Source organism: Pipra filicauda, unplaced genomic scaffold (assembly GCF_003945595.2).
Source record: "Pipra filicauda isolate LSUMZ 115617 unplaced genomic scaffold, ASM394559v2 scaffold205_size1947385_pilon, whole genome shotgun sequence".
NCBI classification, from domain to species: domain Eukaryota; kingdom Metazoa; phylum Chordata; class Aves; order Passeriformes; family Pipridae; genus Pipra; species Pipra filicauda.
This window is the reverse complement of record NW_024104316.1, coordinates 1,515,237-1,530,977: the sequence shown is the minus strand read 5'-3', so window position 1 is coordinate 1,530,977 and position 15,741 is coordinate 1,515,237. Positions and strand designations below refer to the sequence as shown.

Sequence of the window (15,741 nt, the reverse complement as noted above, 5' to 3'; positions counted from 1 at the left end):
TCTGCACAGTCTATTTGCATTAGTGTCTGGCAACACGTTGACCTTAGGCCTTTGCCCATCCCTGTGCTCCATTTCACACTTGGGAAGCAGAAGAAGAAGTGAGGAGGTTTTTGTGGGTGGTGCTGTAGGAACAGAGATTCACCTCTGGTCTTTGTAGCCCATGTAGTGAAACATTTGGCCACGTTCTGTGAATCTGTGACTTCTGCTACTGAGTTGTAAAGCCCAGCTGTAGGATGACCCCATCCCGGTGTCAGGAAGATGACGAAGGGAAAGGGTAGCAGTTCTGCAGCTAGACCCTCATCTCAGAGGGATAATGGATTGGAGAAGGCTTAGAGAAGGGTACAGGGATGACCAGAGGTTAAATAATGGCTGAACAGTGTAGACATATTCAGACTGGAAACAAGAAGAATATACCCTTAAGTAAGAAAAGACTATACACTGATGCACTGGAGAAGATCTTTCATGTTCTCAGGCTTGGGATCGAGGTCCTTGGCCTTCTGGGAGGCCAGGCAGGTATTACTCTGCAGAGCTCGTTTCTGAGGGGGCCTGAAAGTGGCCAGTAACTTCTGCTGGCCATAGAGCTGCAGAGTGTCTCCAGCTGCTGTTTATATTGCACCCTTCCTCTTCCTCACAAGTGTCCCACAAGTAATAGAGTTTTATGTTCTTCTCCCTTTTGATCAGACCAGTTCATAAAGTACTTTCAAATACAGCTCTTTAATCTCTGCAGGCATGATTTCTTTTTTGTCAGGAATGTTCCTCCTCTTTCTTCATTAGCATTGAAGTAACAGATCACAATTCACACTGTGTATGAAACAAAACACCCTCACTCCCACCTTTATCTCCCCTGAACAAAGAACACCCGTAAAAATCTGTTGTAAGAGAACTCACGGCTTTGTTGCTGTGTTGTGTGATCCTATGTGGTGGGGAGGCTGGGAACAGGGTTTCTAGGTTAGTGTAACACAGCCCAAAGCAAGGCTTGTGTGTTCTGCCCTCTCCTGTGCTCACACCCTGGCACAGGAATTGTTCCTGCTGCAGCACGTGCAGGATTTCTGCCCTGATCATCTCCACAGGTTACAGATGGCACAAACATCTCCCCCTCTGCTTGTTGCAGATATCCAGCAGCTCGAGACTCACTTGAAGAACAAGAAGGTACGAGAACAGGAGGTCCGGGACCCGCTGCTGAATCAGCTTCGACAGCTCATCAGCACCTTCCAGAGCACCACGGAGCAGCTGGCATCCACCGTGGCAGCCAGTGTCCACGCCGAGGTGCAGCACCAGCTGCACATCATTGTGGGCAAGTAAGTTGGCAGCTGGGCTCGTGGAAGGAAATGCTGGTGACAGGTACATGCACGTGTCACGAGCACCTCTCCCCGCTCCGCTGTGGAAACAAGCCGTTTGCCACGGGTCCTGTGGGGCTGCTCGTTGGCACGGTAAGGTAAAGCACGTGGGCTGGTGGAATTGTTGCCCTCATAAGGTTTCTGACAACGAGCTGTATAGCTGGGAGGTCAGGGCCTGCTTTTCCCAAGATCCCGTGTGCACGTTGGAGGACAGAAGGACCTAAGGCAGCCCCAAAGGCCGCTCAAGTCTGAACACTTCCTGAAGATCATTTCAGAAAAGTCTCTTGGAGGCTTTTCTTTACTCTGTGTCCTCAGGCATAGAGTTTCTGCAGGCTGCTCTCTCTCCTCCCAGCAGCTCTGCAGCAATTTGTGCTTGTCCCTCCCAGTTCCAGGATGTGATCCCGGCGGTGCCTCCAGCACATTCATGCTGTGAGGCTGGTGGCAGGTTGCCAGGTGTTAAAATTGGCTGGTGGTCACCTGCAGGGCAGAACACCCCAATTTGAGGCCACTAGAACATACATCAGAGCACAATGGGGTCATCCATGCAGGCCAGAGTTGCCATGAAGGCCACCCAAATAAATCCTGGTCTTGTTGCATGGGCTGTGCTTGCTCCCAGGGAGGTCCTGCAATTCTACCTGCGGGACAGCAGGTTTGATGCCTTGTGCCCTTCGTAAGAGGGGAGAATCTAGCCCTTGTGGGGGAAAGGTGCAGAGCCTGCACTGTGAAGTGCTCTTCTGCGGAGAAGTCACCGGCACAGTGTGTGTTTTCATTCCAAAGGTGTCATCTGCACGCCAGGAACTGCATCTGATGGATCTGATGCAGGAACCTGGGCCCGTTCAGGGATGACCCCACGGCTTAGTCACCTTGCTTGTAAGCCAGAAACATTAAAGATTTAAAACGTGAAATGAGAGACTTAGTTCCCTGAAACATCACTTTCCTCCTGCACAGAGTCCCAGCATCTTGCATGCACACCCTGGGACATGGTGGTGTTGGCCACAGAGTTCTGATGCCTGTGTCTCAGAGTTACTTGTTTGAACCCTTTGGGAACCACACTACAAAAAGCAAACCAGCCTGTGCTTTCTCGCTGGTACCAGCTTTGTGCAGTGTTGTCCCTCAGCTCTTCGTTCTCCAAGACGCCCATGGGTTTTGTTCTGGTTTGGTTTTTTAGCATGCAGGAGTCTATTTTGGCCCAGGTGCAGAGAGTGGTTAAAGGAGAAGTGAGCCTGGCTATGAAGGAGCAGCAGGCAGCTGTCACCTCCAGCATCGTCCAGGCGATGCGCTCGGCAGCCGGGACGCCCATCCCCTCTACTCACTTGGATTTCCAGTCCCAGCAGACTCACATCCTTCAGCTGCTCCAGCAGGGACACCTCAACCAAGCTTTCCAGCAGGTACCTCGTTTTTCTGGCAGTCAGTCGCTGCTTGCTGGGGAATGGGGAGGAAAAGGGGCTCCATAGGGTGGGGATATAGTTCCACTCCGCTTACACAGGAGTTGACTGAAAAGACCTGTGGCAGTGGACTGCTTGAGTTGCTCTCATGCAGATGGAACCAGAGCCATGCAGGTTCCACGGTTTGGTAACAGTGAAGTTCCTTCATCCCTGCCCGTGCCCTGTCAGGACAGTGGCAGCACTCCAGCGAACCAGCGTGTTTTGCCATCGTGGTGGCACTTGGTGCACCCCTGAGGAACAGCAGCTTCATAAGCCTCTCCAGGCAGATCTACCAGCTGGGGCCTGGCCCTGCCTTTGCCTTTGGCTATGTAGGCAGATGTGTTTGAGCTGCTGCAGGCAAACTCCTCTGTGAATGATAACACTGCTGTGCCTGTAGGTTGACAGGGGCTGCAAGCATGGCCCTCTCCATGCTGCTGACAGTAACCCACTCCCCTCTGTCTGGTTGTGCCCTGTTCAGCTTGGAACAGACACAAGTATCCTTAGAGCATAGACCAGGAGCCTAAACATGGCCCTGCTGGCATGTACAGCACAGGTGCAGAGTTTGCTCCCAGAGGAGGCTGTTGAGCCATTTAGTGCCTCAGGGCAGAGGGCAGGTCCCGTGTCCCTCATCTGCCTGTTGGTTCCTCTGCATTTGTAGCTGTGTCTTCCTTGCAGGCTCTAACAGCAGCTGATCTCAACCTGGTTCTGTATGTTTGTGAGACTGTGGATACTCAGCAAGTATTTGGACAGCATCCCTGCCCTCTGTCCCAGCCTGTGCTGCTCTCCCTCATCCAGCAGCTCTCCTCGGATTTGGGCACTCGTACAGAACTGAAGTTGAAGTGAGTATGATCAGAGCATCGGGTTCTGTTTCTGGCACTGGCTTTAAATTCACTGCCTGGAAGTGAAAGGTGGTGCTTCAACAAAAGTTGGAGCTTCTGTAGCCTGTTACTGGCATGTTTACAACCAGGAACTTGGAAAAATGTGCCAGCATTGCCATGGAAAGCTTTGCTGCCCAGAGGGAGTAGTGCAAGGAGTACCCAGCTGTAGGTGCCGGTACCTCCGGGATCGCAGCCTGTAAATATTTGCAGTCTGTGCAGTGATCCCCTTTCCCCGAGGAACGATTCCTCTGGGGAGGCAAAAATAGGGACAGTGCCATGTTCCCTGGATAGTATAGTATCCAGAGCAGCTTTGCTCTGTCCTCAATTCTTAACCTGTCACTGGACTTTGTGTTGGCAGTTTCTCATCGTGACTCCCAGAAAGGCTCAGTGGGAGGTGGCAGCAGGAGCTACTCCAATAGTGTCTGGTAGATGTTCCAAGCAAAGCTTGTGTGACAAAATAGTGACTGTGCTGATACTTGCCATGAACATTTTTAGTAAGTGAGTCAAAACCCTGTTATCTGCCCTAAAAAACTAACTTGTTAAGGTTCCTACAGGTTTTGACATGGCTTGGATGGAAAAATGAGTTGAGTTAAAAACTTGATTTAATAGAGATAAAGCAAGCCAGAAAAACTGAAAAGAGATTCAAGTTGCAGTCAAGTTGGTAACTGGGGCTAAAGCTGTTGCTGTGAAGTTTAAACTGGTCTGTTAGTGGAAACCTTCTGCAGTGACCACATTGCCTTACTGAGGCTGTGGTTTGAAAGCTGATGGCTCTGAGCTTCAGAGAGGCTTATTGGTAAAAGTCTTGCTCTTCCCCCCCTTCTTCTTGGATAGACCTTAAAAATAACCCTACACGAACTGAGCCTTGCTGCTGAGGGGTTTTGCTGTCTAATGAGTGACTAATTCTGCATGCACTGTAAAGGCATCAAAGAAAATATCTACTGAGAGCCACCTCCAGCACCGTGGGGAGTTCTTGCTGTTTCTCCTTCTTTGGTTCCAGCAGCCAGGTTGTGTAGCAGGTGGGGCAGGCTGGGAGCTGTAGGCTGCCCTTAAATGTCAAGGAAGGGATAGGTGGACTCTGCTGTGAGTCAGGAAATAAATTTTGAACATACTGCAAAGTTTGGGTGGGTGGGGAGCAGAACTGTGCATTTTCAATGCTAAAATGAACCGAGTAGGGTTGGGATCTCTTGTTGGGTTTGGTTCTAACCTTGCTCTCTCTCCTTCAGTTACTTGGAGGATGCAGTGATGCACCTGGACCAAAGTGACCCCATCACCCGAGACCACATGGGGTCAGTCATGAACCAGGTGCGGCAGAAGCTCTTCCAGTTCCTCCAGGTGGAACCTCACAACCCTCTGGGCAAGTCTGCGCGTCGCCTCATGATCATGCTCCAGGGCCTGGTCACCCCCAGCATGACCTAGGAGGACCTGGCTGCCTCGTGGGCTGCTCCACCCAAGCCCACCCAGCAGATCAGTAGTTACAAACGACGTATGGCTTGTGTTAAGAGCTCTTGCCAGGAAATCTATTGACACACGTGTGATGTCTCTAAGGCGAACGCCGTCTGTGTATAGTTCCAAATAGTCACTGAACGTTCACTTGGCTTCTTTTTCCTAAATAGCCTCTTTTTGAGAGAGTTAAATCTCTCGTTCACCTGCCCATCCGTCCCCGAGGCCTGGCTGGCAGTCCCAGTTGCACGCAGCAGAAGCCGATGGATTTTCTTACCCCTTTCAAAGTTTGGAGTCTGCTGCCATCAGCAAAGGAGAAGGGAGGTGTGTGCTGAGCCCCGAGCGCGGGGGCTGCCGGGGACACGTGCTCCTGGGTGACCAGAAACCTGCACCCACATCTTAGTGAAGGGCTCAAACTCCTCCTCCCCGCGGGGCCGAGGCGCAGGACCAGCTGAGCGGGAGCGGTTAGTTCAGGTGTGTTAGTTAGTTCTTAGTTACTCCAAAGTTGGTTGACTCCAGATCCGCAGTGGGGGGTCTGGCCCACCCAAGGCAGGGTCGGGCAGGGGGTGCTGCCTCTGGAGTGCCCCGAGGGGAGGCTCTGGGTTGGGGTGCTCAGGCAGCAGGGAGCTGCCAGAGCCCCAGGGGGGCCACTGGTTCTGTTGTGCATCGGAGCATGTCCATGTTTCAGGCATTAGTTTTGGTTCTTACGCCAAGGTTTTTCTTTTTATCTAAATTTTGAAGTTTTTTTGTTGTTTGGGGGTTTTTTTGTTTGTTTGAGTTTTTTGTTTTGTTTTTCTTTTTTTTTTTTTTTTTGAAATAACATTAAAAACAATTCAATAAAAAACTTTTTGAGGAAAAAAAAAAAAGTGGGGACCTTCTTCTGCTGTGTGATGGAGGGAACTGCATGGCCTTTGAGGATATCAAACCATTTCCAGGCTTGAGCCTAGGCCAGGGTGCCCTCTCTCTTCCCAGATTTTCTCCTGAGTCTCTCTTCAAGCTTTCCAGGCGGGCCCAGCCATCTCTGCTTCCTGGGAGAGCCAGGAGGTGGTGGTGGGCTGCCAGCTGTGGGAAGTGGACACTAATTCTCCTTTTCACAGCAAAAATGTCTCCTGCTGCTCCTCCCAGAAAAGAGAAGAAAATACTCTGGGGAGACCTTAGAGCACCTTCCAATATCTGAAGGGGCTCCGAGAGAGCTGGAGAGGAACCTTGGACAAGGACATGGAGTGACAGGACGGGGGGAATGGCTTCAAACTGACAGAGGGCAGGGTTAGATTGGATATTAGGAAGAAATCCTCCCCTGTGAGAGTGGTGAGGTACTGCCGCAGGTTGCCCAGAGAAGCTGCCCCATCCCTGGAAGTGTCCAAAGCCAGGTTGTGGCTTAGAGCGACCTGGTCTAGTGGAAGGTGTCCCTGCCCATGGCAGGGGGTTGGAACGAGGTGATCTTTCAAGTCCCTTCTAACGCCAACCGTTCCGTGATGGAACTGCAAGGAGCGGGGTCCAGCCCCGGGGGCTCCTCCGCCCCTCGGCAGGGCGGGCTCAGCCGGTGCCGGGGGCTGGTCCCGGGGCGGTGCCGGGGGCGGGGAGCGGGGCCGGGGCTGCGGGCGGCGGGCGCGGAGCACTCGGCGGCGGCGGCGCGGGGTCCGCACCATGGGCGGCGGCTGCTGGCGGCTGCTCGGCGTCGTGTGCCCGCTGCTCCTGCACCTCGGTGAGTGCCGCGGGGCCGGGCTGCGGGGCGGACACTGCCGGGGCTGGGGGGGGTGCTGGCGGGTGGGAACGGGATCCCCGGCCGCCTCCGGCTCTGGTGCCCCCTGTAGCTGCGGGGAGCGGGGCTGCCCGGCTGTCCCGCGGCTCAGCGATCCACCCACCCTTGTCCCGTGTCCTGCGATGCTCCGACCCGGCTTTGCAGCGCTGTCCGGGGTCCCCCTGCTCCGGTTCTCCAGTCCCGAACTAGCCCCGTGTGCTCACCCCATGTTCCTACTGGCTTTCCCTGCTGCCCTCCGTCACCATGACCGCTGGGAAAGGGTCATCCAGCAGGTCCTGCACCTCACCGGCACCAGCGAGTCCCCTCCACACTCTCCCGCTCCTCCGTGAGCCGAGGGAGGACGCGGGGCAAAGCGGTACCCAGTGACATCCCTGCCCTGAAGAGGGAGGGAGGGCTGGGGTTAACCTGGTCCGGCCGCACGGAGGGTGGAGGGCAGGGTCCACCGAGCTTCGGGAGGATTTCAGGCTCAGAGGCTGGGTGATTCCGATCCTTCCCCAGGAGCAGGATGGCCGCGTCGGCACCCGCTTGGGAGCGAGCGATGCTCTGCCGCGCCCTGGGAAACTTCCTCCCTGCGTTTCCCTTGGGCTTTCTCCGTGACGGAGCCGGGGGGCAGGTTTTTCCCCGTGGTTTTGCAGCGGGGTAGTGGAGATGATTTACCCTCCTGGTTTCTCGTTCCTTGCCTGCCCTGCCCAGCCTTTTGCCGAGGGAGCTGGGCAGAGGGAAGGGCTCGTGCCGGGCATTAGAGGAGCCCAGAGGAGCAGGGACCAGCCGGCTGAGGGTAGGCATCTGCTGGTGTCCCTGGGCTGCTTGGGAGATGTGCTTGGCTGGGTCAAAAGAGGAGCAATGGGTCCCACTTTATCGATACCTGCTCTGTTTGTGCCCCACGTGTCTGACATCAGAGACTGTCCTCGGCGATGTGCTCAGGGGTTCTCATCACAAACATGTGCTGTGCCCCATGATGGGTTGTCAGGCTTGTTGGTCTCGGCCACAGGTGCTTTGCTCAGGACCTTGTTCCAGGGGCGCAGGCATGGGATGCCAGCAGCCAGGCACACGGCTCCCTGGAGACATCCTGGCTGCCTCAGCAGCCACCGGGCAACTTTCAGCTCCTTCTGGAGTCACCTTCCCACAGGGGTCCCCAGCAGGACTGTCCTCAGTTGGAGACCTCCCTGGCACACACTCATGGCACTTCCAAAAGTCTCGCAACTCCCATGAACTGGCCCAGGGAACCCACATCTCTCTAGCCCGTGGGACCCCCGGGGCACAGCTGGGGACCATGCAGGGTTTCCCTGTGACTTGGCCACACACCTTTTTGGTGACCCAGCCACACACTGGCTCTTTTGGGACTTCCTCCGACCATGGATGCAGTCACAGCCCTGGCCAATACACCCTGTCATCCATCATCCCATGGCCAGTGGTGAATCCTTTGTGGAGCAGAGCAGGGAACTGAGCCTTCTCTGGACAAAGCAGCAAGAGTTGCACTTGTGTCTCTTCCTTTTGTGCTTTTCCTTCCCCTTTCCCTTCCCCCCTTCTCCTTCCCTTTCCATTTTCCCTTTCCTCTTTCTCCTTTCCACTTTCTCATTTCCATTCCCCCTTCCTCTTCCCTCCCTTTTCCTTCCCTTTTCCCCTTCCCCTTCCATTCTCTCTTTCCTTTCCCCTTTCCCTTCCTCTTCCTTCTCCGTCTCCCCTTCCCCCTTTCCATTTTCCTTTTCCTTTCCTCTTTCCCCCTCTCTCCCCCTGCAGTCGGAGCAGGGACTCCAGTTTGCTGAGCCTTTGCTTTGTTTGCTGATTTTTTTTTTTTTCCGTTGTAGTCACAAATTAATCTTTGCTGTCAGGGGATAAAGGCCGGGACAGATGGCTCCGGGGAGAGCCGGGGAGGCCCGAGGCGACGCGGCCGGCAGGAGCCCCGTGGCTAATGGCAGCATCGCTGCGGGGTCGTCACATTGTGCCGCGCCGGGTCCCGGGCCAGGAGCGAAGGTTCGCTACGAGTGCCCAGGGAGGGGGTGCCGGGGGGTCCAGGGGGATGCAGAAGCCCCTCGCCACGTTTCAGAGCCCCGGTGTCACCCCCAGTCACCCCCGAGCCGGGCAGGCGATGCTGTCGGGGGGGTCCGCGGGGGCTCAGCTCCGTCTCTCCTCTCTGTGCCCCCCCAGCCGCGAGCCAGGAGCCCGTGAGCATGGCCGGGCAGTGCGACACCATCTACAAGGGCTTCGCCGGCTGCCTCATCAGCCTGGGGGACAGCATGGCCCAGAGCGTCCGGCAGCAGCAGGAGGAGGACGGCGAGGAGGCGCAGGAGCTGGACACCATCTGCAAGTGAGTGTCCCCGTCCCTGTGGGAGCCGCTGGGACGGCCGAGTGACCTGCCGCCAGCATCCCCCCCCACTCCTGCCCTCCCCTCCAGGTCCTGGGACGACTTCCACACCTGCGCCAGCGAGGTGCTGTCGAAATGCCCCGTGGAAGCCTCCGCGATCTGGGAGTCGCTGCGCCAGGAGTCCCGCAAGATCCAGTTCCAGGGGAACCTGCAGGAGCTGTGCAGCTCCCGGGGACGCCTGGCCAGTGCCCGGGGCTCGCCGGCCGCTGAGACCAACCAGGCCACGCTGCGGGGCTCGGCCACCCCCCTGCACCCCCGTGTCCTGGCCCTGCTGGCCCTGCCGCTGCTGGTGGCCCGGCTCTAGCCCTGCCCACCCGGGGGTGCCCGGGTGACGCCCCGGGTCGGTCCCCCCGGTGCTGGCCGGGAAGAGGTACCCACTGAGCCCACCCACCATCCCGGGCATCCCTCGCGGGGCACGGTCCTCTCCTGCAGCACTTCAGATGGATCTATATTTATATTAAAAGACACTTTTACATTTCTCCTGTCTCTCTGCCACGGGATGCCCCTCACACCCTTCCCAAGCTCCAGGAATTGGAGAGGAGATGCTCCCTGGATCAGTCGCCAAGCAGGGCCAGCAGGGAGGGTCGGTGGCTCTGTCCCCAGGAGCCCCAGGAGGGCTGTCCTGGGGATTCCCACTGCCCTGGTGTTCCCTGACAGCTGCTTTCAGGGCTGGGCATAGAAGATATTCCCTTTAGGGGTGAATCAAATGGTTTCTTCATTTTAAAGGTCACCTTAGGAAAGCATAGGACATGTATTTCTTTTTGTCTTTTTTGCAGCTGATAGCTTGTCCTCTGATGGGCAACTCCAGTGACATTTTCTGTGAGGAATCCTATTTTCCAATCCTTTTATTTAAGTCCTGCTGTATTCATGGTCATGAAGAAAACTGGGGTTTGCAGGGAAGAGAGGGGGTTTTTTTTAGCCAAAGTGATAGAGGTGAAAAAACCCGGAACTGAAGCTTTCATCCAGGTCCCGGTGGGACTTGTTGAAGTTGAACCAAGGTGATGTGTGGGAGTTTAACTTGGTTAACTTGTGTGCCCATCGGTGGAAGACACTGCAATTCCCATCCCTGTTAATGCTGAAAAGTTAAGATTTTTTTTCCCAGCTACTAAAACAACCCTTTGTGCAAACCCAGTCCCCCAGGCGTGGGCTGGCAAGGGGCCTCCCCACACTCCAGGACACAGCCATCGGTCCCCCCACGCCCAAAGGGCCACTGGAATTGCAAATGGGCCATTCCAGCTGTTGCACAGATCCTGGGCTCCTCACTGGTGCAGACCCCAGCTCCCAGCAGTGGTGATGGGTAGATCTGTTGGGCATGTGGGAAAAGATCCCGCTTGGGAAAGGCGAGAAAATCCTCTGGCCAGCACGAGTGCCACCATGCTGTGGATTGTGCCAGGCTCAGCCACGAGCAGGAGCAATGAGCTCCTACCTACCTGCCGTGAGTAGCGAGTTGTTGCCGTTTCTGTGATTCCTGGGGTGACCTCAGGGCTGTCCCAAACACATTCCAGCAGCTGGGCACACGGTTTTGGCCCAGGGAAATGTTTCCTGCTGGCCCGTGGCCGAAAGCCTTCAGTGTGTGAGTGAGGAGCTCAGTTACTGCTGTCTTTGTTGAGCCAGGGAAAATTATCGTTTGTTTCATCGTTTAACCTCTTCCTGTGAGGTCTGGTCATGTGTGACCCCTGACCTCTGGGATGTCACCCTGGCTGTCCCGGTCCCGTGCCAGCCTCTGGGGCCAGGAAACACTGCCGGGGTTGTTGTGCTGTGGTGCATCCCTCAGGGCTGGGCAGTTGCTGTCAATCCCTCACCTTTATGGCAGCCCCACATTTATTTCATGTTATTTATTTCAGCCTGGAGCTGACTTGGGGGGGACACAAAACATCTGAGCTCGCTGGGGGATGGTGGGACTGGCGCCACATGCGACACGGGGCAAGACACCACCCCATCTCTCCTCACCCAGCAGCTGCCGCTCCCCGTGTTTAACGCCAGCGCTGGGGGGATAATCCGCCGATTCTTCCCTTCCCGGTTCCCGACAATCCTGTGTTTAAGGGTGAATTAGTGCCGGATCCCGGCAGGGCGGCTAAGAGGATAAACGCCAGCCGGGCGCCTGCCACGCACCGCGCAGCGCCCGCCGGCACCTCCCTGGGGATGGGAGCGGTGGGAGCGGTGGGATCACTGCTGGGGGGCTCCCCAGCATCCTGCACTGGGAGGCAGCCGGGGAGATGGAGCGCCACCGGTGCGGTGCTGACACGCTGTCACCACGGTGGTGACACTCGCGGTCAATAAACTGTGCCTGCTTCCATCCCGCTGGGATCAAAGCCCGGGATCAAAGCCGCTGTCACCCACTGAACGCTCCAGGCACCTCACTCTGCCTGTGGAAAGACACGCCACGCATGTCCCGTGTCCTGGAAGATGTCACCGTACGTGTCACACACCCTTAGCCATGTCACCGTGTCACCGTGTGTCCCGAGCACCAGCGCGTGTCACGAGGCTCACACCCCTGGCACTGCTTCCACACGTGTCCTGCGGCTCGAAGGTGACACCAGAATATGTCACCACACAGTGCCTGCAGGCACTGATGGGTCTGGGGAATTGGGATTAGGATTTGAGGGTGCTGGGCTGGGGTGGGCCTGTTGGTCACCACTGCTTGGTGACACCCCACAGTGCAAGAGTCCTTAGCAAAGCACTGTCCAAACCCCACTGCCACCTGTGACACCTAATCCTCCTTCGAGAAGGTGCCTGCAGGGCTGAGGGTGGCAGTGTGACAGCAAGGATGGGCATGCCAACCATCCGAAAGCTCTTTGGGTGCTCCAGAACTGGGACGATGAGCTGGTGCCTGTCTTTCCATTGGGTCCAAGGGTTTGGGACAGCCCTGCAGCTGTGTCCTGTTGTGGGAAGGGACAACGTCCTCGTTCCTGCCCCCAGAACAAACAACTGGCTCCCTGCACACCGGCAGCATCTTAAAGCAACTGTCCAGGCTGAAACCTGCGGGTCTGGGGGACAGAGACTGGTGGACCCCGGCACTGGGAGCCTCTGGAGCACCCAGTGTGCTGTGAAAACCCCTCGTTCCGGTTATGAAACTCCGGTGACCTACTTTACACTCCCTGCTTTTGTTCCTAATTCCCAGATATGGCCGCTCTCCAGATTTTGCCCATCAAGGCAAATTAATTGGAGTAGATCCTAATTTGCTCTCTGCTATTCTTTGGGCAGAAGATTAAATGCTCTGCAGACATTATCTGCCTCTCTCTTCTCTGAGAGACAAACCTGAATTATTAAAAAAAAAAAGAAAAAAAAAAAAGGGATAAAGGCTGCCCGAGTCCGGCTGAGTTGATGTTTGAATTCACTTTTTGTAATCGCAGAAGGGGCCGGGGAGGTTCCCATGTCCTGGGCAGCTGGAACCAGATGGTGACACTATTCTGGGCGGCTGTGTGAGTGAGATGGCACACGTGGCACAGCGGCACGAGGGCCAACCTCCCAGCCACTCTGCCCGACGCCTCCACCACACCATGGCTGAATCCTCCAGTCCTTTGCCCAGGGAAACTCCTCCCGGAGAAGGTGCCGGCCAGGGAATGACTCCTGGTCTGTGGGGATGCACTTGGGTTTTCCCAGCTGGATGGGTCGGTGTGGGGGCCACCAGCAGAAGGGGGATGGCTCCTTGCCCTCCCACAGCTCCCAGTGCCACTGTTCCAGCCTGGTGTCCCCATGGAAGAGCCCACCCAGGCGCCAGCAGAGCCGCCTCCTGCATCACCGGCACCCCGGGGAGAGAGGGAGCGTTGGAAGCCGTGAGGAGCTTGGAGGACACTGTGTCACAGGCCTGGCCACTGCCTGAGCTTGCGTGGGGATTTCTGTCGAGCCAAATGTCCAACTCTCCATAAGGAAACACCAAAAGTCAACCTCAATCCCTGCAGATCGCAGGCAGTGGGAACAGCTGAGCCGGAGTCACCTCTGCCGTGGGGGCTGTGCTCAGTCCCCCGCCTGGCACCCCATCTGCGCTCAGCTCTGGGGCTTTTTTATTCCCCAGAGAGGCATATGGAAAGTTGGATTTCTTTTTTAAGCAGCTTTAATTGAACATCCTCCCTCTCCGACCTCTGCTCAGCCTTCCCGGGACAACCTTGAGCTCTGGCCTGGCGTGGCCACTGAGGGACGGGATGCAGCAGTGCTGGTGGGAGCCCAGGCACCCAGAGCCCAGAGGGACAAAGAGGCTGCAGGGCCTCCTCGGTGCTCGGGGCTTCGCAGCCCACAGCCAGTGTCCCCAAGGAGCAAGGTGCTTATCCTGGTGAGAAAACTTCCTGCTGTAGCCTCAGGAATGGTTCTAGATGGATTCACAGGTTCCAGGGGCCAGTAGATGGTGATCTCAAAGCCAAACTGAGTGCCTGACCTGGCAGGCAGTGGATCATGTGGATGAGCAGACAGTTCCCAGCCTCATCCCTGGGTGCTTTGCCAGGCGGATGTCGGCTTTGTGTGGATGTCTGGTGTGATGTTGTCTTGGCTCCAGTGGGTCTCAGAGCACCACCGTGGCATAAATAATACAAGAGTGAGCTGCTCTGATTAAAGTTCTCAGAAGTCCGTGGTTCTGGCCCAAGAGTTGGATACGTGTTGGCTCTTTGACATTTTCCAGTGGTGATGGGCCTGGAAGTGCCTCATTTTATGTTCTCATGGGGCTGGTCAGGAAACAAAGCTGTGAGGAAGCAGCTAATGGAAGATGCATCCCCTGAGGGAAACGCATCCTTGCAGAGCACTTATCCCTGTGGCCAAGGTGAGGCAGCCCACTGCTCTACACCCAGCTGTAGCAGCTGGGATGAAGAGGAGAGGCACACGCTGGTGGCACCAAGCTGGGATGACCTTGAGAAACAGCCTAAAATAACAGGATCAACTTAAATAGGGACACATGCAAGGTTTTACAGGACAGACACAGGCTAAGCCACCTCCCGGGGACAGTGCAGAGGATGTGTGGCTGTGGAAAAATCTCCAGAATGAAAAGGGGGGGAGTAAGAGGGCTGAAAACGCACCAGCAGCACCATTACTGTGTGGGACAACAAGAACTGGGGAATTTTTCTTGCAGGGAACTGTACAACTCACCAGATCTGTCAGGTCCAGCCCAAGCAGCCCCTTCTCAACCCTCACACATTTCCACGCCTTATTGGGAATTACGTGGAGAAGAAGCTGATGACAATAGCGTGCATCAGCAGGTACAACTTTTATTACATTATGACTTACTAATCATTTTAAACAGCCGAAGATCCCAGGAGCATTGAAATAAAACCAGCTATTTTTAAAAGCATGGTAGGAGTGTGAAAATAGCCCCACTCCACCCGAACCGGCTCGGGAATGACGTGACAGCCAGGCTGGAAAACAAGCCCGGCAGTGTCGTGTTTGTATCTTCCCCAGAGAAAGGAGAGCCGTCAGCATCCCTGCAAGGTGTCATCCCTCATCCCCCTGCTTTCAGGTCATCCAGGGCCAGGACGTGGAGTGTTTTGTTGGGTATGGGCAAAGGATATGAGGAAGAAAGCCCACAGGCAGTTACCAAGCAAACTTTGCGGGTTTTGTGGCACTTCGTAGCTGAGGAAAAGAAAGGGGAAAGGAATGTGCCTCGTTATTCTGTTGTGCACAACAGCTAGCCCGCAGGGACCGGGTTTTCCCTGCCAAGGAAAAGGACCTTCCGGGCAATTCTCTTGCAAAGGGAGTGTTTTCTCAGAGCCCTGAAGCCCAGCGGGGAGCCCTCGGAGCTGCTCGGTGGGAGCAGCTCTCCCAGGCGCCCCTGGGCAGCTCTCAGAGCTGGGTTTGGCTCCGGAAAGGAGGTGAGGAGCCATCCATCCTTGGGCAGTGCATCCCCATGGCCATCTCTCTCCAAGGCAGGAGCATGGGGAGGGGGAACACCATCCCTGGGGGCCCGTGGGGCTGAGTGGGGTCCCAGGCCCTGTGGGGCTGAAGAGAGTCACAGTGTTGCAAAATGCAGAATATACTAAGATTGTCTTAAGTCAGGATGGTTTTTCATGTTTAATTTCCGTATACTTTGAAGCCTAATAAGCATGAAAGGAGACCTAATCAGTGGAAGTGGCAGAAGCCAGCATCCCTTACTCAAGGACATCCTGGATGTAGTAAATCGAGACGTTGACATATGTCTACATAGACATCACTAACTTGGCTAAAGTACTCCAGGTCCATGTATCTTAGGCCTGAACTATCTTCATTATAATACTAAAAATCACGCCTGCAGCTCAAAAAGACCCTGCCAAGGTGAAGACCTTTCCCCTGAGCATGAGTAGAATTTACCTGGTTTATGTGATTTGTATGGAAATTACCAATCAACCCAACAGAGCGGCTGTGCTTGGGAATTTACTGCCTCTGAACTTTTGTGTGTGAATAACAACACGGCAAGTCCAGCGGGACGTGCTGGATTTGTGGAATAGCCCCGAGCACCCGGGCTCGGCAGCTCTGAAATCAATAACCAGCGTCTCTCTCTCCAGTGCGTCAGGACCGGCTCGTTGCACACCGGGGAACACAGTTTTGTGGGTGACAGCAGGGCCAGTGGGGTGAGGGG

At 55.5% G+C, this 15,741-nt stretch overlaps 2 protein-coding genes across 3 annotated transcripts in view; both read left to right on the top strand.

Moving 5' to 3' along the window:
• Nucleotides 1-5,234, top strand: part of EDC4 (enhancer of mRNA decapping 4) — a 31,857-nt gene extending 26,623 nt beyond the window's left edge. For both annotated transcript variants that reach the window (XM_027716221.2, XM_027716220.2), the window contains exons 26-29: nt 1,112-1,298; nt 2,506-2,725; nt 3,437-3,600; nt 4,863-5,234. In XM_027716221.2, coding sequence (XP_027572022.1) covers nt 1,112-1,298; nt 2,506-2,725; nt 3,437-3,600; nt 4,863-5,055 — 764 coding nt within the window. In that variant the 3' untranslated portion in view covers nt 5,056-5,234. The remainder of the gene's footprint in view (nt 1-1,111; nt 1,299-2,505; nt 2,726-3,436; nt 3,601-4,862) is intronic.
• A 1,463-nt stretch (nt 5,235-6,697) lies between these two features.
• Nucleotides 6,698-9,685, top strand: NRN1L (neuritin 1 like). Its single transcript, XM_027716223.2, has 3 exons — nt 6,698-6,784; nt 8,990-9,149; nt 9,237-9,685. The coding sequence occupies exons 1-3, from the start codon at nt 6,727-6,729 to the stop codon at nt 9,508-9,510; spliced, it is 492 nt and encodes a 163-aa protein (XP_027572024.1). The 5' UTR covers nt 6,698-6,726; the 3' UTR covers nt 9,511-9,685.
• Nucleotides 9,686-15,741: the final 6,056 nt, after the last annotated feature.

Bases quoted from the DNA above. Each gene is read 5' to 3' on its own strand.
- NRN1L (XM_027716223.2), top strand. From the start codon at position 6,727: ATGGGCGGCGGCTGCTGGCGGCTGCTCGGCGTCGTGTGCCCGCTGCTC. The intron at 6,785-8,989 runs GTGAGTGCCGCG...GTGCCCCCCCAG, and splicing joins CCCGCTGCTCCTGCACCTCG to CCGCGAGCCAGGAGCCCGTG. The intron at 9,150-9,236 runs GTGAGTGTCCCC...CCTCCCCTCCAG, and splicing joins GAGCTGGACACCATCTGCAA to GTCCTGGGACGACTTCCACA.